Source organism: Quercus lobata, chromosome 10 (genome assembly GCF_001633185.2).
Source record: "Quercus lobata isolate SW786 chromosome 10, ValleyOak3.0 Primary Assembly, whole genome shotgun sequence".
Classification (NCBI taxonomy): domain Eukaryota; kingdom Viridiplantae; phylum Streptophyta; class Magnoliopsida; order Fagales; family Fagaceae; genus Quercus; species Quercus lobata.
The window spans coordinates 34,083,269-34,110,379 of NC_044913.1; the positions used below are offsets into that span (position 1 = coordinate 34,083,269).

Here is a 27,111-nt window from a genome sequence, read left to right on the forward strand (position 1 = left end):
AAAAACTAAAAGCCTTGTCGCACACGCGAAGCGCGTGTGATGAGGCTCTTTTTTTTTTTTTTTTTTTTTTTTAACGGTGAAAGGTTGACATTTTATTTTTTGGCAGTGTTGTTGTTGTTTTTGTTTTTGTTTTTTTTTCTTAATTTTATTTATGACAATTATCAAGTTTTGTTTAATCCTAAAATGTAGCGTTCTAATCTTAAAATTTAGCCATTTACTACACTTCCATAACAAAAAGATAAAAATAGCTTAAATTAAAATTTTAGCGACTACCTACATTTTTTTTCTTTTACGGTAAAAGACTCAAATGTTTTATGTTGTTGTTATTGTTGTTGTTGTTTTTTATTTATTTTTTAGTTAGGATGGTGCATCCACATTTTTTTCATTTTGGTGTTGTTGTTGTTGTTGTTCTTTTTTGGCGGTTATCATTTTTATTTAATCCTAAAATGTAGTTTTTCAATCCTATAATTTAGCCACTTGCTACACATCCATAAAAGTGTTTTAATCCTAAATTTTAGCCATGTACTACACATCCCTAACAAAAAGATAAAAAGAGCTTAAATTAAAATTTTAGCAACTATCTTGAAAACCTAGAAAAGGTATGTAACATTTTTGATGGATTAGTAAATTAATAATTAAAAAAAAATGTAAATTGAATTTCGCATAAAATTATACAAATGATAAATATAGTTTTTGTTACAAAAGAAATTTTTTTACAACAATTTCTTAGATAACAACCACGTCATGTGAGGTTTAAATCATACAATAATTCTTATAGAATCTCTCACTCGAACTTATCTAATATTCAATTCCCATGCCTCCTCAATGCAATATAATAAATTTGTGCATACGTCAACTTGAGAGAGATAAAATAGTTAGGGTTAAATTTAAGGATATGGATGGAGAAGTTATAGTAGTGGTTTTATAGTAGGAGTCTTTTTTTCCTCCCCAAAATAAAGAAGATTTTTGAAAAAAAAAAAAAAGAAAAGTGAGAAAAATATTTTTAGAGAAGAAAACGTGAGTAAGGAAAGTGAATTTTTTTTTTTTTAAAAAAAGAGATTAAAAAAAAAACCAAAAAAAGAGAAATCGATTACATTTTTAATTTTATGAAACAAAATGAAATGTAACATAAATTTTATGAAACAAAAGAAAATGTAATGTAAATAAAATGTAACGTAAACAAAAGAAAACAATTAAGTAGCATAATCCCCTCAAAAATAAAATGTAACATAAATTCTTGTCAAAAAAAAAAAAAAAAAAAAAAACACAAAAGAAAATGTAATGTAAATAAAATGTAACGTAAACAAAAGAAAACAATTAAGTAGCATAATCCCCTCAAAAATAAAATGTAACATAAATTCTTGTCAAAAAAAAAAAAAAAAAAACACCAAACCAAGTAGCGTAATCCCCTCATAAAAAGAAAAAGAAAAAAAATAGCATATATTCTAAATAAATAAATAAAAAACCAAAAAAAGTGTTTGTGTTTGATTGCATGTCAAAACAAAAAGAAATAGCCCTTACCAATATCCTTTCTCAAGTTGCCAGTTTAATCTTAAACTCTCATTTTTGAAAATTTTAAATCAGCCGCGAGTAATAAGCAACTGTCAAACACCCTTGAATCCCTATTCACATTAACCTAAAAGTAAGTACTCCTCAAACTATGAATACGTGGCAGTCATGGCAAGTAAGAACTCAAAAAAAGTCAATGATAAACAAAAGAAAAGAAAAGAAAAAGGAACTTGCAAACGATAAAACCTGAAAAGCTATTGGAGTCTTTGACAAAATCTACTAAAATTATTTAGAAACCAAATTTGAAAGTAGAAGAAGAAGAAAGAAGAGAATGTAGAGTTATATTGAATGTCTTCAATCTAAAGAAGAATGAGAGAAACTGGCAAAGTGTACGTGAGTTTGTGGGTCTTAAAATATAGGAGCTTTAATTTACATATTTATTCCCGTTAGTTGAAAACTTATAAGCGAGCATGATGAGGGTATTTTAGGTATCAAAATTGAGTAATCCAAATAGGGAAAACCCATTAAATAGGAATATAGATATATCGTAAGATTCGTCAATATTTCTCTCTTTCATCTACTTAGGATCTGTTTGAGATTCACTTATTTTGCTGAAACTAAAAACTTTTTGCTAAAAATACTGTAAATAAAGGTAAAAGTTAATTGAAATAGTACAGTTGGACCCATGAATAGTACCAAAAAGTGCAGTGAGGCCATGAATAGTAGCAAAAATAAGATGAATAGTAAAATAAACTGGTTTTTTAATTTGAAACCAAACGCACACTAAGGGTTTGTTTGGGATCTACTTATTTTGTTAAAACTGAAAACTTAAAAGTACTATTTCATGAATAGTACCAAAAAGTACAGTGGAGCCTATGAATAGTAGCAAAAATAAGCTAGTTTTTTAAATTTTTGCCAAAATATTTTATTATTCAGCTAATTTTTGGTATTATTCATGAGTCTCATTACATTTTTTGATACTATTCATGAATCCCATACAGACCCTAACTGTCCATTTAGTATGATTAATTTTACTAACTTATTTTACTATTCAATTTATTTTTGCTACTATTTATGGGCCCCACTATACTTTTTGGTACTATCTATGAGTTTCACTATACTATTTTAGCTAACTTTTACAGTATTTTTAATAAAAAAGTTTTTAGTTTCAGCAAAATAAGTGGATCCCATACAGATCCTAAGCTTGTTAAAAGTGACGCAACATGCATTTGGTTCACTTGATGTAAATATTTCAATCGCTCATCATAGGGAGGCAATTTGCAGAATAGCATGAGTTTGTCACACTATGTAATTAGTTAGCAAGATTTGAAAAGAAATGAGGAGAATAACATCTCGAGCCTATGAGGCTCAAGTTCGAAGGAAAAAATGAGCCTCAAAAACTCAAGTTCTGATTGTTGACATGAAGATGTTTTTGCCACATGGAACTAGAGTCTCTAGAGAAGAAGTGGAACAAAGATGACGATGAAGATGAAGAACCAGGAATGAAGAAATGAAGGGGAAGAAGAAGTAGAAGTACCAGATCTGAAAACCTCTTTGGAGAATGCAGATCCGACGAAGAAGAATCACGGGCTGAAGGAAAGAAGAATAGGGGAAGAAGAAACAACACAGACATTGGGAAAATAAACAGTGGAATTCGAGTCTTAAAAACTCGAGTTTCACGTGGATTTTTTTTCCACATCAGCTGTCACTACTTGCAACTCAAGTTTTTAAAACTCGATTTTTATATTGGAACTCGAGTTTTAGAAACTCGAGATGCTAGAAGGCCGTTTGATAATGTTGTTTGTATTTTTTTGAAATACATGTGAATAAAAAAGTGTATGAAAATACTTGCTTTGCTGAATTGTTTTGTTAACTAAACAACTAACTAAAATATTATAAAAATGAAGCTAAATGCAAAAAAAAAATCCTCATCATTGAATATTTCCACGTTTGGTCAATTGTTAACCGACTCTAGATTTGGAGATTGAATCAATCATCAGGTTAAGTTTCCATTGCTGAATAGTTTTGTTAACTACACAACTAACTAAAATATTATAAAAATGAAGCTAAATGCAAAAAAAAAAAAAAAAAAAAATCCACATCTTAGAATATTTCCACATTTGGTCAAGTGTTAACTGACTCTAGATTTGGAGATTGAGTTAATCATCAGGTTAAGATTCCGTTGCAAAAAGAAAGAAATCATCGAATCGAATGGCGAAGGAAGAAGGTGAAAATGGTTTTTCAGAGCGGAAGAGGCTGAAGAGAGTGGCATTGGCGAAGGACATCATAGTGTCAGATAGTCGAGCGAAAGCGGAAGCGGCGTTGACGCCTTCGAATGTCGTAATGAAACACCATGGCAAGGACATTCTCAAGAAGTCTCAGCGGAAGAACAGATTCCTCTTCTCCTTCCCAGGACTACTCGCCCCTCTTCCTGCTCAAGGAGGCAAGATCGGTGAGCTCAAGGATTTGGCCACCAAAAACCCCATTCTCTACCTCCATTTCCCCAAGGTTTTTTATTTTTTATTTTGATATTCATTCCCAATTCCCAATTCCCAATTTTATTTTTTACAATCAGCCAGCCAATTGTTACTTTCAGGGCCGATTGAAATTGTTTGGGACTATTTTATATCCCAACAACAGATATCTGACGTTACAATTCCCTAGAGGTGGCAAGAGTGTCACCTGTGACGACTACTTCGATAATATGGTTAGTCTTTTCTTTCTAAACACTCTCTCACTCGCTTAATTTAGCTTTTTAGAGATAATGGGTAATTTATCTGATTCAAACCACCCTTTTTCCCTTTTTGTCTCACCAATTACTTTGATACTACACCACAGATTGTATTTTCTGAAGCATGGTGGATTGGGACAGAAGATGAGAACCCCGAAGAAGCTTGCCTCGATTTTCCTAATGATTTTAATGAGGTTTGGTTCTCTTTGAATTTTTGTGTGATGTGAGTTTATATTTTCTTTGATGATACACATCTCAAATCTCCATTTTTTCAGGGACAACTCGTTGAATGTGACTTCAAAGGTGGAGCAGGTTCCACATCTTTGATTAATAAGCCTGCCGGAATGACATATGTAGAACCACAGTCTCCTATATCTGAAGAGCTTGAAGTTGATTTATCTGACTCTGAAAAAAATTTAAAGGATTTGATCAAAGCAACACCAGTTCGACATTCACAGAGAACCGCTGGGAAATCATTCAAGTACTAGCCTTGCCATCTTATATTGCCTTATATATCTTCTTTTTGTTAAATATAATTGATATTCATTTTTAATCCTCACAAAGATGTGAATAGCTGCAATATAATTCTTTTATTGCCAAAAGATGTTGAATGTTGATTATGTTGTCCCTTCGCTTGCTCGAATAGTAAAACGATTAGAAGGGGTAGGGGTAGTCTTAGATATTAGACTATTGTTGTATATAATATTAATAGATGATGTATATTGCACATGAAGGAGGTGCTAGAAATTCTTAGTTCCCAGCCCTTTTATTATTCATTTCTTATACAGGAATGTGGTTACAATAGGACAAGGAATATTCTTAAAGGAGACAGATGGTAGGGACACATTGTCACTGGAATCTTCTAAACCCTTCTAGTAGAATACCACCTATACAACCCATAATATCATCATTCTATTTATTTTAACACTCCCCCTCAAGCGGGAGCATATGTGTCATATAAGACCAACTTGAAACATATAGACCCTAAACACTACATAATGCCTTGGTAAAGATATTGGCAGGTTGGTCTTCAGACTTCACAAATGGTGTAGTGACATCTCCACTTAGAATCTTGTCTCAGACAAAGTGGTAATCTGTGCTAGGTCGTATTTAACTAAATGAACTAAGCTTGAGCTCAAATTTGAAGCTTCGTTGTTGTATTAAAGTGTAAATGAATTAGTTAATAAAATTTAAGTATAAATTTTGGTGGCTAATGTGCACCAGAAAGCTAGAAACATAAGTTTCTTAAAAAAATGGTGTTAATTTACTTAATAATTTAATAGAGCTTCTTTGGGAAATTAACAAACCGTGCTAGAACATAAATATTGAGCTTGGTCTTCAGCTCAAGTTTGGTTTGAGCTCAGTAGCAAAGTAAATACAAACCAAGTTTGAACTCCTTTATTTCAGCTCAGCTTGGCTCAGCTAGGCTCATTACAGCTCCATGATAAGGCTTGTTGACCATATGGAAACTACCAAAACTGAAATATGAGATCCTTCTTTCGATGCTTTTGAGCCAATTGTTTGAAAATTTTCATTGATTAAGCTTTGATGTTCTATCTAGTTAAGTTAATCATTTCCTTTAAAAATTACAATTTCCCATTTATCTATAGCTTTTTTATTGTTCAGTTTTGCAGATGCTTCTTCTGGGGATGAATCTGTCAAGAGTGATGCTGATGTATCAGAAGGGGAAGGAAAAAAAGTTGAGGAAGTTGATTCTTCAATCACAAAATATACTAGTGGAAATATCCTGACTATATCATCTTCATTAGTAAATGTTTGTGAAGGCACTTCTTTTTTAAACATCTCTGCATGCCAGCCAAACTGGAAGTCTGGAACATTAGAACCTTATTCTTCTTAGCATTTTCATGAACTTATTTTATTTATTCTGTTAAAGTACACCTCTACGTCAAAAAGGTTGATACTTTAAAAAGCTTTACATTCCATTTTAGGATATAAGCTGAGCCAAACTTTCCTTTCACGGGCAATATGTTGATTCCCTTAATTTGCAAGTACAGACTGAAAATCTCTGCTCTGTAAACCTTGACATTGACAATAAGGATGCTGTAGAAAGGGGTCAATTTCCTGAACAGAATAATGCCATGTCAGTGTCTAAGTCGAAGAGACTGTCTCGTAATGCCACTACAGCAACTACATCTAAGGAAGGGTCTGGCAGTAATCATGGTTCACTTGTTCAGGCTACTATATCCACACTGTTTAAGAAAGTAGAGGAGGTAAGATCTTATGACTTTAATTTGGTAATTGAGAGTGCATGCTTTTTTCCTTTTCCTTTTTATTCTTTTCATTCTGGTAGAATAAAAAAAACTTTGTTGAGATGCTGGTTTTTCCAATTCCTCACTGCACCTTTGCATTTCTGAAGGGTCCACTATCAATTTGACTATCATGTGCATGCATTGAATGCTATGCCAGTACCCATGACTATATGCTCCATTAGAGAGTATATGTTCAAGCTGGACCTATATAACTATATGCTCTAGCTTGAGGAGGAGTGTCAAAGATATTGGGTTGATGTTCATGTAATGGCCCAAGAGGCCCAATATATTGTAAGCCCGTGTAGGGCTGACCCTAGCTCTTATATATATACCCTGCTTAGGGTTCAATGTAACAATGAGCTTTATATAGAAAATATGTATCCACTAAGGGCTTTCCCCCGTGGACGTAGGCCATTAGGACAAACCACGTAACTCTTGTATTCTTTTCTCTTTTCTACTTCCAATTCTCTATATTATTTTATTCTCGCCTTTAAAATCTCTCTTGCCATATTGTCCACATGATGCAAAGAGGGTCAGCCCTCTAAATCTTTGAGACTCTGTAGGTGAAATCTTTCTTGCAAACACTTCAGCATCTCAATCACAATCCTAAGCATCTCCCAAGATATCCCACACAAAACAAATATAGAAGACCAAATATCAGTAGCCACTGGACAATGAAGCAACAAGTGCTCAATTGATTACCCACTCCTCTTACACCTGCAATACCAATAAATAATTAGAAGACTTCATTTTTGAATATTGTACACCGTTAGAATTTTCCTTAATGCTGCTGTCGAAGCAAAGAACACAAACTTTTTTCGTGGCACCTTTGTACCTCAAATTCAACCAGGGAAAAGAATTACCTGTGTTACCCTGCAAGGCCTTGAGTTTTACATTCTTTCTAAGATGCCATCCTAAATAGGTCATCCCAAATAGGTTTTGATTTGAAGCGAGCTCCTAGAGGTAACCCTATATGTTTCACTGGAAGGTGACACACTTTGCATCCTAGAATTCCAGTAAGACATTAATTTGGCGGCCAAATTAATCTTCAATCTAGGCATCTCTTTAAAGCAAAGAAGAATGCATCTTGGTCAAGGCCTACTAGATGCATTGTAGCTTATTAATCTAGTAAGGGAGGGAGGGAGGGAATGGTGCTAAATGCATGTCAACTTTGACTATAATCCTGCATGTTATTATTACTTTCTCAGATTTATACATAATGTCTTATTGGAGAAATATGATTCAAACTATGCTGCCAAGTAAATTATAGCTAACTGGTATTCAGAATTACAGTTTTCTTATAAAGCTTTTCCATTTTCAGAAAGCACCAAGAAATCCAAGGAAATCTCCATCTCCAAAAGGTTTTTAATTTTCTCTATTTCTTTTTTATAATGGGACTATTGGGATTAGAAAATTCAGAACAAGAACTATTGATGTCTCCAGTTTCCGGCCAGAAGTTGCAGCATCCTAATTCAAAAAGGAAGAATAATGAGGTAGAGGTTTTGCCTTTAATTCCCCCCGTCCCCTCTCTCTTGAATTTCAAGTATAGCAATCTCTCTTCCTAGTAATGACTACTTTATGTGGGACTGTTGTGGGATTTATGTTAGTGTGCAAGCTGACATGGCATAAAAATCTTGTTCTTGCAGGATGAAGGACCTAGGAAAAAGGAAAAAGTTATCAAGGAAAAAGATATTGGTAAGTTTCTCTTGTAGGGAATATACACGAAATTTTTGGATCTGTGAGATGCAAAAATTGAGAAAATATGTGTCAAAGAAAAAATAATCACACAAGACAATATTTACGTGGTTTGACAATTTGCTTACTTCCACGGAGTTGCAGTGATTTCACTATTTTTAGGGAAAAATACAAGATGCGGCAATATAGTTTTTTCTCTCAAAACAACTCACCTAACCTTAATCTCAAAACAACGGTATTTCACTCTGGCACACATGATTCACAATCGGCTAAACATGGGCCAAAAATTTTTCCAACTAAGCCTAAAAAAAATCTATGTAGCATGGATACAAATGCGATATGTAGTACGACATGATGCGTAGTATGGTGACACGACATTTCTTGAAAAACTAAGATACAATGTGTCGAGGAAAAGACAATTAATTAATTAATATTTATTTTTAGATATATATATATTTTATATTTGGAATAAGTTATGTTTATTTAGGATTTAAAAACTATGTAACAACAATGAAATGTTTGAAAATATATATAAAATTAATTTAAAGACAATAAAATATTTTTTAAAGTACGAACAAAAGAGTTCAAATAAACTAGACACCCATAAAAAAGAGCTCAAATAAACAACATTCAACATCAAAATAGAAGAATTGAATTAAAAAATGTTTTTTTCTTCCTGAGTGTGTACTTGACATGTTTATGTCCGTTACGGATATGTATCCATCTAATACGTTAGCAATTTTGTCATATCCGTGTTTCCCAGGAAAAATTCTCATTAAAAAACTGTAACACTTTTATATTGGGTCATAATCCAAATCAAACACAACTAGCTCCACAAAGCCCAACAAATCTCCAACTTGGAGACTAGTTCAATCACCAACATCAACTACATACCTCCAAACACAATCCCTCATCACTGCAACTCATCCTCTTGTCCTCGAGCTAGAAGACCAACTGAAGTTGTGTGCAACTTCAGCTTCTCAACGGTGACACCCTAAGTCAACATATCTACTTGATTCTTAGATCCACAAATCTTCTTAAGTATCAACAATTCATTTTCAACAAGATAACGGATAAAGTGATATCTCATCTGTATATGCTTCGACTTCGAATGAAAAGCCAAATTTTTGGCAAGAAAAATTGCACTCTAACTATCACGATGTAGAATGCCCATCATCTACTTCTTACCCAATTCATCCAAGAAGCTATATAGCCAAATCATCTCCTTTGCAGCTTCAGTCGCTGCAACATACTCAACTTCTGTAGTAGACATAACAACAATCTTTTGTAGATTTGAAGCCCAAGATATAGTTGTACCACCTAGAGTAAATACAAACCCAATAGTACTCTTTCTGTTGTCAATATCACCTGTTAAATTAGCATCTACAAACCTTGTAGTTTCAAACTTGCACATGTGAAGCAAAGATATGTATCTAATGAACCTCATAGATACCTCAAAATTCACTTGACTGCCTCCCAATGCTGTTTTCCTAGCCTACTCATGTATCTAGTCACAAATTCCATTACATATGCAATGTCTAGTCTTGTACACACCATAACATACATTAGACTACCAATAGCTGAGACATAGGGTACCTTATTCCTATGGTCCCTTTCCTCCTTTGTCTTTAGTAACTGTTCTTTACTTAGTCTAAAATGACTACCCAAGGGTGTGATCACTAGTTTAGCTTTATTTGTGTTAAACTTGCTAAAAAACCTTCTTCACATACTCTGTCTATGAAAGCTTCAACGTACCACTAGCCTTGTCTCTAGTGATTCTCATACCAATGATTTGTTTTGCAACTCACAAATCTTTCATTGCAAATTGTTTTGACAACTGCTTCAGTGCTTTTTCAGATTATTAATCTCCTCAGTGCTCTGCAATAAGCATCCACAAATTGTAGTAAAATGATATAAGAGTTTTCAAAGAACTTAACATAGCAACAATGATTAGCTTCACATCTCTTGAACCTAGTTCTACACATAAAAATGTCAAATTTCTTTTACCATTTTCTTGGAGCTTGTTTTGATCCATACAAACTCTTTTTCGGTTTGCAAACTAGACCCTCCTATCCCTGAACAGTGAATCCTTGTGGTTGACACATGTAAATGTCTTCCTCCAAATCATCGTGAAGGAATGCTGTCTTCAGTTCACATCTAACTGCTCAAGATGTAGATTCTCTATAGCCACCATTCCTAGTACCAGTCTAATTGTTAGCGTCTTCACAATTGGAGAAAATATTTTTGAGTAGTCAATACCTTTCTTTTGTTAAAAACCTTTGACAACTAATTTGGCCTTGTAGCGCTTGCTTCCATCATGCTTATTCTTTATTTATATAACCACTTATTATGCAAAGACTTCTTTCTTGCTGTCAGTTTAGTCAGTTTCCATGTCTGATTTCCTAACAAAGAATCCAGCTCATTCTTCATGGCTAACTCTCTCCTACTTGAATTTTCATCTTGTAAGGATTTATCATAACACTCTGGCTCACCACCATCAGTCAACATGATATAATTTAGAGTAGGTGAATAATGATATGGAGGTCTAGTGATTCTAGAATATCTACGGACTTCAACTATAGGTGTATTCTGATCTATCTGTGAATTTATATTTTTATTGATTTCTTCACCCCTTTTCTGGATAGTATTCTCAACCAGTTCATCTAAGTTGACAAACATAAATTTCTTTTCATCTATCCCTGTAACATCTGACACTATAGTTGATTTGTTCTTATATATAATCTGTTGATTAAATATCACATTCTTCGGATGATTTTCCGATTCTGTTCATCCCAAACCAGTAGCCAAAGTTCTCATCACCATAGCCAATAAAAAATCATATTTTAGATTTTGCATCAAGTTTACTATGTGCATCAGAACCAATATGAACATAAGAGACAACCAAAAACTTTTAAATGGGACAACTTTACCTCTTTACTGCTCCAAACCTCTTTAGGAATTCTAAACTCCATGGGAATTTATGGTCCTCTGTTCATCAAGTAAACTGCAATATTAACAGCATCAATCCAGAAAGTTTTTGGTAATACAACATTCAATCTCATACTCTTAGCATACTCATTGAGAGCTCTGTTCATACTTCATGCGCTTGGTCATACCATTTTGTTGTGGTGTCCCAGGATTAGTCTTCTCCATCCTAATTCCATGTGTAGCACAATACTCCTTGAACTCTCCATCTATGTACTCTCCTCTATTGTCTGACTTTAAACATTTTATCTTCAAATCTATTTCTGTCTTAACCATGGTCTTCCACTTCTTAAAAGTTTCAAATACATTAGATATATTTTTCAGAAAATAAACTCATACCTTTTGCTTGAGTCATCAATAAAAGTGATATAATACCTTGAACCTCCAAGGGATGCAATTGGAGAAGGCTCCCACACATCAGTGTGTACTAACTCTAATTTCTAGCCTTCGGTGTCCTGCCAGTTTTCAAGAAACTCACTATTTTCTACTTCCCCAAAATGCAACTTTCATACACATCAAAATTAATAGACTTCAGTTCTAGTTCTAGTAGTTTCCCTGTTGAATTCTAGTTCATATCCAATTATTTTTTCGTTGTTTAGTTTTATTCTGGTTGTCCTGTCAGTTTTGGTATCAAAGCAAACATTGATCTATTTGAAGCATCAATGTAGTCAATCCATAACTGAAAAATAAATAAATAAATAAATTCACCTGTATATTTTTCCCTTACCCGAAATCTAGCCACCACACCACCTTCAAAATCCCTTCGCCACATCTCTGCCAAACCAACATCAGAAAACCATCTATCAATACCCACACATATCAAGCCACCAGAAGGTTACCCATCAACCCAAGCCCTTTGACCTGATAACCAACAAACCCCATCTGTCCCCAGTTGAAGCACCACCTACCCGTTGCCAGAATAGCTAGCCACTACAACCACACCATTAGAAGCCTTAACGTTGCACGTCGCTAAACCTCCATCTATCCAATCTCATGAGGTAACCCACTAGCCTGTATAAATTCTCCTATTCCCCTTCTTTAGCCATTTACATGGCCTACCTGATTTGATTAACGTTATTAAACACATCTGACCCGACCCAAAGATAGCTCATCTTTTTGCCTCAGCATTTACTGTCCCAACCCAGTTTTTTTTTTTTTTTTTTTTTAAAAAAAAAAAAACCTTAATTAGACCCAATTTTCCCAACCCACTCAAACTACTAAACCCAATAACCAAAAAACAAAGAAAAATAAATAAAAAATAAAAAATAAATTACAACCACAAAGTCAGCCCAATCCACGTTGATACAAAGGTTTTTATTTTGGTGTTCAAACAGTGAAGCTTTATTTGGTTAATGCCATGACGATCCCTTCTTTAGTGGGCCATACTTAGCAAGTTAAGGAGGCAAAATCTTTTTGCCCAGTGAGCTATGGAAATATTAGAAGCACCTTATTTTGATGGTTGTAAAACTAATCCATGGGATTTTGTCAACTGGATGAATGGGATGGAGCAATTCTTTAAGCAAGCAAATTTTGCAAATAACATAAAGGTTAGGTATGCAAAGTCGAAGTTAAGAGGTGGAGCACAAATGTTTTGGGAGGATCTTGAATATTTCCGCTATATAGAGTATGAACTTGCCATTAGTGTGTGAGAAGATATGAAAGAAAAACTTTGTGATGAGTATTTGTCACCATAATTTCGAGCTAAGTATCTACCCCAATGTCAGTGTGGTACTTTTCAAGTTGAAGCAAATATGATGAATCCTCATCCCATTTCATGTCTGCAGTGCACTTTTGAACAATCTACCAAGTAATTAAAGGAATTATTTGAAAAGCTCATGAGAGGTGTTCAAGACATGATTGCTCAGATGAAGCAAATGAAAACTCAAACCGATTCAATTAGGAAACCAAGGATAATTGATCACAATGAAATTATTGTTGCTCCCATAGAAGACAACATTGATGATGATATCTTGGTAGTGGAGAAACCTCAAGTAACACCAAAGCCTAATGTTGACAAGGATGTACATGCCTCGACAAGTGTTACTTTAACATGCGTGTAAGGAAACGAATCTATTGAAGAGCAGCAAGGTGTAGAGATAGTTTCTAAAGAGAGTATTATGTTAGAGTGTGCACATGATGTGATATTGGAAGCTAATGAATCTGCTTTTGATCAGCCTTCTATGGTGTATGAAGACAAACAGTTTGCTAAAGTGGAGAAAGTGGATAACTGAGTGCTTGCAATGGTTCAAGATAAGATTGTGTTGATTCCATACATTGATTTTGTTATTCCAAAAGAGTTTGACATGGTGGAATTCAAGATTTTTCTGTTCTTTGTGCTCCCTAAGGTGATTCTAGACTCGAAGCAAGTGTTACTTGTCAACATCCTAATCCTTTAATGCTTTAGAACTCGAGGTCGAGTTTTCTCCAACCAGAGAAGAATTATGCAAGAGACGTAAGAAAATTATTATTTAGAGTTTGTTTGGAATCCGTTTATTTTGCTGAAACTGAAATTTTTTTTACTGAAAGTACTGTAAATAAAGGTAAAAGTTATCTGAAATAGTATAGTGGGACCTATAAATAGTATCAAAAAGTGCAATGGAGCCTATAAATAGTAGCAAAAATAAGCTGAATAGTAAAATAAGCTAGCTTTTTAAGCTAGAGCCAAACACACACTTAATATTATTGATGTTTGCTAGTCAATTGTATTTTTATATTTTAGGTCCCAGTAATTTATTAGGCTATTAGTATTTTAATTTGGAAGCAAGGTTATTTTTGTAATAAGGTAATTAGGGTTTCCTAGCCAATTAAACTAGGGTTTAGCAATTTTTTATAAGCCACCTATTGTACTCCTTGAGGAGATAGATGATATTTTGATGAATGAAAAAAAATAGCCGTTTGGTATTTCTTTAGTCTAGTGTTGACTCTAGGTCTACCCTAGCTGCTGACTCCTAGTGATTTTCCCGCTTGGTGCTAACTCCAAGTAAGGCCTAGGTGCTGACTCCTAGGTTATATCTATTTATTTTTCCGTTGTTTAGTTTTGTTCTGGTTGTCCTGCGTCAACAATATAATAATCCATTGTTTCCCTAAGAAATGGGTCTCACCATTAGATGAGCAGTGCAAAAAATAACCAGCCAACCACGAAATTTGCAGGATTGAAATATAGTTTTTAATGCCAATATTTCCTACTTAATTGCATTACCTGATGCAACTGCCTAAGTGATGACAGTCATTAGCTGGTCTTCTTTGTTGAGGTCTTCATACTCATAAAGGGATTTTTTTTTTTTCTTTCTTTCGTTTTACTAATTTTCAAGATTAATTATGCGCAAAGTTACTACAGTCACTACAATCCTAGTTGATTACAATCTGAGATTGTTGATCCAAGATAGTGGATAACATTGTCTAGCCTTCTGACCTATTATCTATCTTTGTTTCCTTTGCCAAATGGTGTGGCAAACATAGTGGAAAAACTTCAACAAGGTTTTCTTTGGGGAGGTATGGGGGAGGAGCAGAAACTTCACATGGTGAAAATGACTGATTTGTAATCCTATTTCATTAGGTAGTTTGGGGATTAAGAATTTGGTGGTCTTTGGCCAAGCATTATTGGGGAAGTGGCTATAGTGGTATATAGAGGAGTAGGATAGCCTATGAAGAGAGTTATGCGGGATGCACATGGAGGATTTTATTATAATTTAGTATTTTTTTTTAATATTTTTGGACATCAATTGTATTTTTATTAGTAGGTCCTAGTAGTTTATTAGGTTAATTCGAATTTTTATTTAAAGTCTAGGGTATTTTTATTAAAAGCCTATGGCTTAGGGTTTAGTTTCCTATATGAGCAAACTATTGTAATCCTTTTGGAGATGATTTTGACGAATGAAAAAAAGTTGTTTTGAGTTTCTTTGTCTGGTGCTGACTCCAACTGATACTACGTGTTGACTGCTTGTAGTTTTCCTCCCTTGGTGCTGACTCTTAGGTTCCTATCCCTTTATTTTTCAGTCTTTCAATTTTATTGTTGCAAATTTTTGGTTGTCCTGCATCAAAGAGATTTTAGGTTATAAATATGAAATGTAATGGGGTGATGGTGGTTGTTGCTATATGATTGCATGGGGTGAGTCTTTGGATTATATCAGTAATGCATGGACCAAGTTTTTGAGTGTTATTCAGTTCAAGGCAGGGAATGACTCCAGCATTCAATTCTAGTGTGATTGCTAGAGTTTTTTTTTTGGAATGTTGTTTTCTTTGATCTTTGCATGATTGGGAGTTGGGAGTCCATGGTCCAGTTTCTAGAGATAGGATACGCCGTCCATACTACTCCAAGAGAAGAGGATAAGGTGACTTGGCTTACTGGTACAAGTAGGGGTTTCCAAGTTAAAATCTATTACAAAGCTTATTTTATTTATTTATTTTTTTTTTGGCATGCCGGGGGATGTGGTCAGAGCTCATTCAATTGGATAGAGTATATGGGTGCCGTTCTCATGTCTGACACCAACTTGTTGCCCATTTTGGCGTGTACATGCTTCACAGATGAATAGAATTGAGTGCCACCCATTCTATAAAACACAAGCTGCTAACTATTTGTGAGTCCATTTTATCTAATTTGGTCTTCTGTAAACAACCCACATCACACCTCTATTCTCTTAACAAGTTCAGAACAACTGTTTTTTTTTTTTTTTTTTTTTTTTTTGGTGGTGGGGGGGGGGGGGGGTGGGGTGGGGGTGTTGTTATTCAAACCCCTAACATTCTACAATAAAATTTGCAGCTTCATGAGTTAAACTCTAGTTGCCTTGCCCCACTTCAATGTCCAATCCTCAACTGCTGGATGTCTGTTTCCAATCATAGCTCTCAAGTGAGACCAAATTTTTTAACTTCCTAATTTCCCTTGGAACCTGTGTTGGCCGCTTTATGCAAGCCAGCTTCCCGTACATGGTTTTTCCTACCATTTCCAATTTTATGCAATAGGGCCATACATTGCTGTTCAAGGCCTTCAATAGGAAAACCCACAAATTTACTGAATCCATGCGATGTTTTCTCCACCCATTTGGAATCATCCTCAATACCCCCTACCTGAATGGCCCCCACTCTCTGAGCACACTTGGGATCAAGGCAGCACAAAGGTTCACAACATACTGGACTGTAAGCCCCCTCTACCCACTTTGTTTCTTTTGAGAACCGGAATGAGCTCTGCTTGGCAACTGCAAAGCAAAACCCAGTAGGAGAAGAGGTGAAGCCAGGAACAGGACTCTCTCCAGGAGGTCTAACTTATAAGACTGTTTCCCAGCTGGCAGCTTAGCCTTTTTCTAATTTTATGCAATAGGGCCATACATTGCTGTTCTAGAGCTCTGTTTTTTTTTTTTTAATTTTTTTTTTATAAGTAATAAAGATTTATTGATATCAAAGAAAGAGACACCCAAGTACACATGGAGTATATAGGGGTGTGCAATAAATCAAGTAAATCAAGAATAGAAAAGAAAGAATGGTTTCTCAATGCTGACAACCAGTCCATTAAGGTTCTAAAAAAGAATAACTTGAGATCTGGCATAGTTCTCTCATTATCTTCAAAGCATTTACTTTTTCTTTCCCTCCAAAAACACCACATCAAACAATGGGAAACATGTTATCACCTGGGTGCTAGATAAATTATTTCAATTTAGTATAGTGATAGAATAAGGCTTCCTAGATAGATTAGTATTGTTATTTATTTGTATTCAAATTGATCTCTATGTTTTAGGGTAGTATTAGTTCTTTTGTTTTAGGATTTGTTGATGAGGTTATCTCATCTTGGCTATTTATGTACGTTAAATGCATTAATGAGAATTAAGCAGAAAATTAACAAAAAATGTCTATTTCCTCTCTCAAGTTCAGGAGATTGGTCATCTCAAATCAACTATCTTTTATATTCAGTAAAATATCTTGGTTCACAATAGAACAACTATCCATATATGACAATTTCGATGACCGTATATAACTAGAGCTTCCTTGCCTTGCTGTTTCAATGAGGCTCCCGAAATATCTGTTTGCCTTAGGTGCCCACCCATGATGACCTTTGGATGCTTGCTGTTACCACCTTGGGGTGGCTCTTCCCTGAGATTGCGACAGGTCTGGGTCAATTTCTTGGTGTGAACAGATTTGGGCTTCTTTCATTTGAGTCAATGGACCTTGGTGCAAAATGGGATTCAGAGGCCCTCGAGCGTAGTTAACTAGATCCAAGCCCAATAATATGGGACATAAGGAGTAGACTTCATGAGAATGCATTCATTAATCATCACACAGACATGGATATGCAATTTAGTTTTAGACTTGACAAAGTTGTGGTTGACTTCTACTGGTCGTGTGCATGGATAAGTTTCAGCAGGTCCAACATAAGCAACTTTGATTTTATTAGCATCATCTGTGAAATTTTAAGTGGTTGTGTCTTGATGGAATTGAGACTGTTTCCGAGCTGGCTGCTTAGCCTCTCTTCAAGTTGGTTAATGGTTTGTGACTTCTTTGGTGTTGTGATGAAGATGGGGATGGTTATCTTTTTGTATTAACGCTTAGTTTTCAGTCTAAGTGGACATTATTTAACTTTCCTATATTTGTGATCTCATCTGTTTTCATGGATTTCTGGGTGTACTTAGTTTTTTGCATGTAGGAATATAAGGTGTCATTTTTTTCAAAATAAAGCAGGATGACCAGATCATTATTTGCAGTTCTGGTTATAGTTGTGGATGGTGTTAGAGCCAGGATTATACAATAAACATTGTCAGGCCTCTCTCCTACAGATTCTGTGGTCTTTCAGAAAATTACATTTCTATATATGTTTATCAATGCTTCATTTCGAAATTTCCTATGCATGAGTTGTGTCATTACCAGATGTGTATATATGTCAACTTTGGCAAGCTAATGAATTGGTGTTTTATATATGTCAACTTTGGCAAGCTAATGAATTGGTGTTTCTAAATTTGCAGGAGGAAGTATCACGGGAAAGAGAAAGGAAGTTGAGGTATTATTTTTTTAGTTTTGGTTCAAATTTATGCTTTGCGTATTCCTGTCTTGTTACTATCTTATTAAATTAGGAGGGTGGAAGTTGGTTCCAGTCACATATTTAGTTGAGTCATATACAAATGAGGGTTGTAGCTTAGTGGTGAAGGCGCTGGCTTCCTAATTACTTGTCCCAAGTTCAAAACCGTCTATCTTACTGTGTTATGTCATTTTAAGCCTTTATATGAAAATTCCCTAATGACATCTCCCTCACCCTTCTTCAGCAAACCCCCCCCCCCCCACCCAAAATATATATATATATAACAAAAGTCTCTCTCACTCCCCTAACCCCTCTTCTTTCCCTCATCCCCTTCTTCAGCACCTCCTACAACTTCCCCCCATGGTTGAGATGTATCTCCCCTAGAAGTGCAAGACATAGTGTCAATCCAATACTTTTTAGATGCACTTATCCCAAATGGTTTAGTGAATCTGAATCCAAATGCATTTTAATTGATGGTTTATTTTTTCTTCCCTTTTTTGAATAAGGGTTTGTTATGCTTTTTTGGGGTTTTTTTTTTTTTTTTTTTGGTTATAAATAACGAAATATCATCAATAAAAAAGACCTAGGTACACTGGGAGTGTACATGGATAGGAGTACATCAAGATCGTAAACTACAATGATCAAGCATAACAAAAAGATTAGAACATGAAAAAGAACAAAAAACAGAACACTGATCAAACAAAGAGTGGAGGAGGAGAGATTTAATCTCAACAATTGACCGTTCCATTCCCTCGAAGCATCTAATGTTCCTTTCACGCCAAGGACACCATAATACACAATGTGGGATGGCCCTCCACAAGTCTATTTTGCGATGTCTACCAAACGGGCCCTGCCAAGATGCGAATATATTTGCCACACTCTGAGGCATAACCCAGATCACACCAAAAAGGACCCAAACCATAGACCATAGCTCGAAAGCAAAGGGACAATGAAGAAGAAGATGGTTTACCGATTCCCCACGTTTTTTACATATATAACACCAATCCATGACAGGGACACCCTTATTCCATAATCTATCAAGGGTCAAAATCTTGCCTAAGGCGACAATCCAAGAAAAAGAAAGCAACTCTAGGAGGGATCTTTGAGCGCCACACAAGTTTTCAAGGAAAAAAAGTGTCAGGACTCGAAAAGAGGGATAAGTAGTATTCACTACCTTAAAGCCCTTATTCTTTGTTGACTTCCAACAAAGTTTGTCATGCCCCTCACCAGTAAAAGTCATAGAATGAATAAGGTTCCAAAAAATATCAAATTGTTCCATCTCCCAATCTTGGGGCTCTCTATAGAATCGAAGATCCCAGTGAAGTCTCTGGTTAGGAAAGGACATGACATCCGCAAGATAGGAATCCTTGTTACAACTAAAGTAGTAGAGTTCCGGAAATGCCTCCCGAAGAGTACAATCCCCACACCACAAATGATGCCAAAATTTAATTCTATTACCATTGCCAACTTTGAGGATGATGGATTTAAAGAAAGCAGGCCAGCATTGTCTTATGGTTCTCCAAAGACTAACATCATAAGTAGCTGTTACTTCTTTTGTACACCACCCTCCCTCCCATACTTGATCTCAATAACCTGCCGCCAAAGGTGACTTGTCTCCATACCATACCTCCATAGCCATTTACTTAGTAGAGCTTGGTTGAATTCAGAGTTATTCATGATCTAGGATTTTGTTTTGGAAATTCAGAGTTTGATGTTTTGATAAGATAACAGGCTGTCAGAATAGCATCACTTCTATCGGCTTTAAGAATACTAACGAAATAAGAGTGCTCTTTTGACTTCCAACAAATGTCTCAATTTATGTTCCGCCACACCATTTTGTTGTTGGGTATGGGTACAAGAAGGCTAATGGTCATCAAGGAATTGAGTTGAAGCAATATGAAAATATTCACAAGCATTATTAAATCTAAAAACACAAATGAAAGCATCAAAATTGAGTCTATATTTACATATAAAATGATATAAAAATTTAATACAATTCTAACCTTTCCTTCATAAGGTAAAGGTAAGTGACTTGAGAGAAATCGTCAACAAACATGAAAAAATACCTAAACCCAAATATGAAGGGACTTCTATGGGATCCCAAATATCTGAATAAACTAGGTGAAAAGGATTGCTGACTCGACTCTCACGTCTAGACACAAAAGGCACCGATGGTGCTTACTTAATTGACATGCTTCACATTGTATGGACTGAATTTAACGACATGATGAGACCAACAAGTTCAAACTCTAAAGAGTGGGACGGCCAAGATGTCAATGATGCTAAAAAGGCGAGATTGATGATTGAAGGGACACTAAATGAGGTGAATCATGAAAATCTCGATAGTAAAGATTGTTAGACTCATGTCTGCCACCAAACTTCCCTCCCTTTTTGAGATCTTCAAAAGTGCAATATGAGGTAAGAATATTGCAACACAATTAAGAGCTTTGGTAAGTTTGCTAATAGACACTAGACTAAGTGGAAGCCAAGGAACATATCATATAGCATTGAAGACAAGGAAAGAGTAGGGGTAAGATTAGAAGGTGTCTTTAGATCAGAGAGCAAACCTGGATTACTAGTCATATGATCAGTTGCTCTGGAATATATGACCTAGGGATCTTGAGTGACAATGGGAGGATGTGTTTGAGAGTGAGCAATAGTAGAAGAGGATGTAGTAGACTGAGATCGTAGAGACACAAGGTGATGATACTCTTCCTTAGGAATGGACACCACTTTGCCAGTTGAAATCAAGGTAGCCAATACCGTATTGGTATTGGTTGTACCGGCGATTAGTATTGTACTAGCCACTAAACCGGTGCCAGTACTCCTCTAAAAAGTACCAAATAAAATTGTGGGTTGAATGGGTTGTAGTAGAGATTTTTTGAGTGTTTTAGCTACTATTGATGTTTTGGCCAATACAATAAAAAACAATTAAAAATATCATTATAAAGAAAATGTTATAAAACATGATATTTAAGCTAATACATTGGGTTAATGTAACTTATCCAAAAAAAAAAACATTGGGTTAATGTACTTTGGTTAATATTTGAGCTCATAAAATTTGGATTTTGAATTATATGTTTATAAACGCACACATATGTAGTGGTAATCTTGAAACGGTACACTACTAATGACATGTACCAAAACAAATCGTTCCCTTGACCAAACCGAAATGGCCTTTGTGCACAATTGACTCCCTTGGTTGAAAAGGGTTGTGAACATTCTCCTCTTTCTGGAAACTAATTTGATGTGCAATAGGTTTCCAATGAAGATCCCAACAAATGTCTACCATATGATTCTCACCATGAAAATATGTACATTTATGAGGACCATGTCCTTTACCATGACCTCCTCCCCTTTTCTCACAACCTCCATTATCTTGATCTCCATAGATGCCACAACAACCTCTACCGCTCATAGAGGTGAAAAAGGCATATTTATCACTAGAGGGTAATGCAATAGTACTAGAATCAGATAGCGGGGCTTAAGTCTACCAAAAGATTCACTCAAAGGGATGTCTTTACAACCCAAATTTGTGATTTCACAAGATCAAAGGCTATAGGTAAGCTAGGGAGGGTGATTGACGTGCATACAATCTCTTTGTTTCTTCTTCGTTTTAACATCAGAGGAGATGGATTGGTAAAGATCTAGGTTGCACAGGTGCGGCTAAATGGTATTCGTACTTGTGTCAGACTCGTATGCGATGTAGGATGCGGCTGCACGCACGTCCACACGTTTTTTTTTTTTTTTTAATCCAATACGGTCGGGACAAAGCCCGGATATGTTCGGGACATGGTGGGATACGGTCTCAGAGAAAAAAAGAAGAAAAAGATGAAAACCTGAACCTCTCAGTACTATCACGCCGATCGATCTCCTCCTTCCTCCTCTTCTTCTTCTTCTTCTCACACCGATCTCCTTCCTTGTCTTCTTCTTCTTAGGCGATCTCCTCCATCTTCTTCCTTTCACGCAATCTCCTCCCTCTTCTTCTTCTTCTTCCTTAGGCCAGATCTGTTTCTCTTAAGGATTTTCCTCTTGCCCTTTTCACCTGTTTTGTCCGTGGGTGTGTCCTGTGTGTATGTTTATCTTTATTTTGCATTTATCTTCTCCACCAACCACATGTGCTTCTTTTCAAATTGGTCCTTTATGAATTAAAACCCTATCAAGCTAAGTAATTATATTCTTTTACAATTCTTTTTTCATTATTTAGATAGACAATAGACACACACATATATGGGTTTAAAATAATTTTTAACAATTACTTTAAAACGAATAATATATTTGTTATAAAACAAATTCTGTAAGCTTTGAAATTACATTTATATATACACACACACATGTATATAATTAATTAATAAACATATCCCCACTGCACCCGTGTCCAACTTTTTCGAAAATTACTGTGTTGCCGCATTGCATTCACACCCGCACTGGCTCCTGTATCCATGCAGGTGCTTCCTAGGTAAAGATTGAGTTCTTTACATATACTATAAAATTATTTTTTCCCTGTACTATTGTTTCTGCTTATACATTAATAATTTGCAGTTTGTTGTTTTATTGGACCATTAGGTGAACTTTGAGACCATGAAAATTTTCTCTTTTTGAGGCCTGGCTACCTTGAATTAGTCATAAATGAGGCCTGGCTACCTCGAATTAGCCATAGATTTTCTCAGTCTTTTTCAGTTTTTCTTAGTTTTCAGTTTGCATCCTACTTTCAGGTTTTCTAATGAAATGTTGAATCTGTTTTTTTTTTTGTTTTTTTTTTTATTTTTTTTATTTTATTATTATTATTATTTTTTTTTTTTATATTGAATCAAAATCATTTGAATTCTCTATGGAGGAGTGAAGGACATATTACTTGCATATTACAAAAGAGGCAGAGATTCAAAGGGTAAGTCTAGAGACACATCCAAGTACACACCCAAACCCACAATACACTTTAGTGTCACCTTGTGATTGGGGCACTTAAATTTTTGTTTTAGCAATAGTGGTCCCATGTGTAAGTAGTGAAATCCAATCATAAGTTCACATCCGAGTATGTTGTGAAATTGGGTGTAGGTTTAGGCATGTCCGTAGGCAGACTCTAATGGAAAGCATATCAGGAGAACAAAAATTTAGGTTTGGATTACCATCTTTGGACTTCATAGCACCAAGCAATGGAATAAACCACCAGCATTACTGTCCCACACACAAACCACCAACTAGTCACTAATACTGTCCAATCACAAAACTCCAAACACAAAGCTAGCAAAATACTGAGATACAGGCCAGTCGGACTTGGTAACTTAACTGGGTTGTGACAGCACTGTTTGGTCTTTGACTTAGTAACTTAACTGGGTCATGACGGCACTGTTTGGTCTTGGAATGACTATAAGAACCTCATTGGAGTCACGATGGGTACAAACGAGTGGTGGTACTCTCTTAATGGCAACAGAAGCCTCGTTGAAGTCTTGAAGGGGACCTTTTTCTTTTGGGAGTGACTGCAGTTGTTGGAGTCAGGGATTGCTATTACTATACTGCTAGCAATGAGGAACGTCGACGCTAGTGTTAGTGGTAGTGGCAATGGGTGTTTGTGTGCTCTCATACCATGTTAGTGACGAGAATTGTGTTTAGGGTTAATTAATTTAACCTAACACATACTTAGGTTGCGTTTGGTATTAGCTTAAAAAACTAGCTTTTTTTACTATTTAGTTTATTTTTGCTATTATTCATGGGTCCCATTACACTTTTTTGGTATTATTCATGGGTTTCATTGTATAATTTCAACTACCTTTTAATTTTAGTACTTTCAGCAAAAAGTTTTTAATTTCAACTAAATAAGTTGTTCCCAAACGGACTTTTAGTATTTATACTAATAGATTTAGTATATTTTTACAGAATTACCCCGAACATGTAAATACCACTAGCAACAATACTTATGTAAACTTGATATTTGATTGTATAAGTGTATATATAAGTTCATAAGATATTAAAATATTATTTGTAATTTATTAATAGTATAAAGTGTTAGAATTATAGTTAAATAAGTAAATTCATAATTTCCTAATAGTTTAAGCTTATGGGAGAAATGGTAATTTATTATGGTAACAAAGTAGGAGATCTTGAACTCGATTCCTGTCTCTACTCTACCTCTCATATAAAATATTAAAAATCACATGTGTTGGGTCCCATTTATTGAGAAATTTGGATCCTCATGTGAGGGAAAGTGTTAGAATTATAGTTAATGATTAAATTCACAATTTCCTATTAGTTTAAACTTTTGGGAGAACTAGCGATTTATCAAATAGTTCATTTCATAATAAAAATTATATTTAATCATTGTGAATACAAGGTAATCTTATAAGTTCATAAATCTAAATCATTCTATCTAATCAACTCAAATAATATAATTTCAATATTAAATTAGTTATTAAGTTTTAGTCTAAATTGGTGACGATGTAAAAAATTTTAGTCATGATGATTACTTATATGGAAAAATAATAAGTTAATCAAGTATCTCGTGAATACTCGAGCTTGCTCAATAAGAAAATGAATCAAGTTTGAACATGTAATCTAGTTTGTTGATAGGCTTGAGCTCTGCTCATGAAATAAGATTAAATGAACAATTCTAAAATTTTAGTACTCGGCTCAGTTTGTTTCATAGCCCTTGCGTCAATTGATCATCCTCCTTTTGTGTGGTTTGGTTGCCTGCCAGCTTTGATCTTGATGTTTGCTTTGTCTGGCTTGTCTTGATTATGCTCAAGTCGAAAATGTACTTTTTGGATTCTTGATGTGGGGCACTTAGTAATGGAGACCATGGTTTTAAAAACCAAACCGGACCGGCCGGTTCGACCAATTCAGCCGGAAACTGGACCTTAATCCAGTCCAGTTATTGTTAAAAACCAGAAATTAAAGGAAAAAAAAAGGAAAACCGGAAAACCGCCAGTTTGACTGGAAACCGGTACGGTTAAACCGGTTTTAAGCTGCTTTGTTCATTAACACTTCAGCCACTGTGTTTTTGACAAAAAAATAAAAAAGATAGAAATTTTATTTCAGATTTAAGAAGAAGAGAGATTTTGACTTTGAAGATGTTGTCTAGTCTAGAGCTGTGAAGCCTAGGATGCTCACATTGACACAAAAAACATCAGATTTACTATTTATGAGTTGACTCAATTGAGGAAGAACTGAGGAAGCCCAAACCAAAGAGATGCAGGTACAATATGTCCGCTTCAGTTTAAGAGCTTTGCTTGCTGCTCTTGCAGACTTGCACATGCACTGATGCACATATATTGACGAGAAAGAGAGAGAGAGAGTATTGAAGGCAAAGAGATGAAAAATTAGAAAAAAGTGAAAGAAGAAACTAGAAGTACAGACCTTTTAATTAACCAAGCTGTGGATGTAAGATTTCAAAGTATGTGGTGGGTGGAGTATCGACGTGTAAAGGTAGGATATGTGGTGGGAAAGAAATATCAAGTGGGCAATGATATTGCTACTCACCGGTGACTTTTGTTATTTGCAAAATAAAAGAATAACTAAAATACTTTTTCTAGTGGGCTTGAGTTTGGCTGTCTATATATATATATACTTTCATCAGTTCGACTATCGGTCCAACCCCGGTCCGACCATAAAACCGAGAACCACTCTCTATTCCAATTCTTTGACCATACTGATTTTAAAACCACGGTGGAGACCCAGTGCTGCTTGGAAGCAGTGTCTTTTATGCGTTATGTGCATTTGTGGTGAGTGCAATAGAGAGCTTTCAAGGGTCAGACTTTTCTATTATAAGAGCTTAAGATATGGGTTTTCTTAGATCCTTTTTTTTTTTTTTGGGGGGGGATTCAATCAAGTGATTTGCTTCTTTGCTAACCTTTGAATTCATGAACCTTGCAGATTAAAGATGATGAAATTGAACAATTCTCAAGCTCTTCACAGGTGATTTTCGAATGAAATATATATATATATATATATATATATATATATATCTTATTGCATTTGCAAACATTTGGTCTCAATGTCAATGGTAAACAACTATATATCAAATTTCAGTCATTGCTGATGTATTGTTGTTTGAAGCCAGGTTGTGATAACTGATTTTTGGCACTGAACTTGAACTGTTACTGTGATAGCCATTGACGCTGCAACAGTGTTACAACTAGTCTTTTGAAGAATGTGTGAATTTATATAGTTTGCTGATCTTGCTAATTTCATTCATTATTATCTTGTTTAGGATGCTGAGGGAAGTGATGAAGATTGGACCGCCTAAGATTCTAATGTCATTGTTAGGAAACACCAATATAGTTTTCAACCAAATGATGTATATTAATTCCCAGTGGAATCATAGTGCTCTAGGAGCTCACAGGCTTGTAAGTGATCTTTGAAACCTGGTTATACTGCCACAGCCTTAACCCTTTGTTTTGGGGGAGTTAAAGTTGATTTTTGTTACTGAAATATAACAAAGAAACAAAAATTTCCTTCATGAGTTGGCGTCTGGTGTGGAGGAAAAGTTGCTGTCTGATTCCTCTTTATAGGTAAATTGCTCAGGTCGTGAATTACAACTGTTCTATTTTGAATGCTGAATTATCTCTCCCAACTTCTCCATGCACTAGAATTATGTATGCGCCCTTTCTTTTCCATGGATTCAATTGTCAGGGCAGCAGACATTTGTAAGCTGTTTCAAGAAAATGATTCTCCCCCGGAAATCGTTTGCTTGGCAACTATGCCTTTTTGTAATTGCAGTGTGGCACTTGAAACGTAAAAAATTTTGAAAAATAAATAAGCACGTCCATGCACACATTACAATAGGAGGGTTGTAGGAATTGTTCTCTGTCCACAACTTGCTGAAAACACAAAATGAATGGTGATGATAGCATAATCAGAATGTTACTAGAGAAGAGTACAAGAAACAAAAATAAGTATAGTAGTATACTACTGGTGATGTTAAAAGT

At 35.1% G+C, this 27,111-nt stretch overlaps 1 protein-coding gene across 1 annotated transcript; it reads left to right on the plus strand.

Moving 5' to 3' along the window:
* Positions 1-3,553: 3,553 nt before the first annotated feature.
* LOC115964066 (DNA-binding protein RHL1) lies at positions 3,554-26,796 on the plus strand. Its single transcript, XM_031083364.1, has 12 exons — positions 3,554-4,017; positions 4,106-4,216; positions 4,348-4,434; positions 4,516-4,721; positions 5,867-5,982; positions 6,254-6,471; positions 7,832-7,871; positions 7,954-8,003; positions 8,157-8,205; positions 18,138-18,172; positions 26,057-26,098; positions 26,394-26,796. The coding sequence occupies exons 1-12, from the start codon at positions 3,721-3,723 to the stop codon at positions 26,427-26,429; spliced, it is 1,287 nt and encodes a 428-aa protein (XP_030939224.1). The 5' UTR covers positions 3,554-3,720; the 3' UTR covers positions 26,430-26,796.
* The last annotated feature ends 315 nt before the right edge of the window (positions 26,797-27,111 follow it).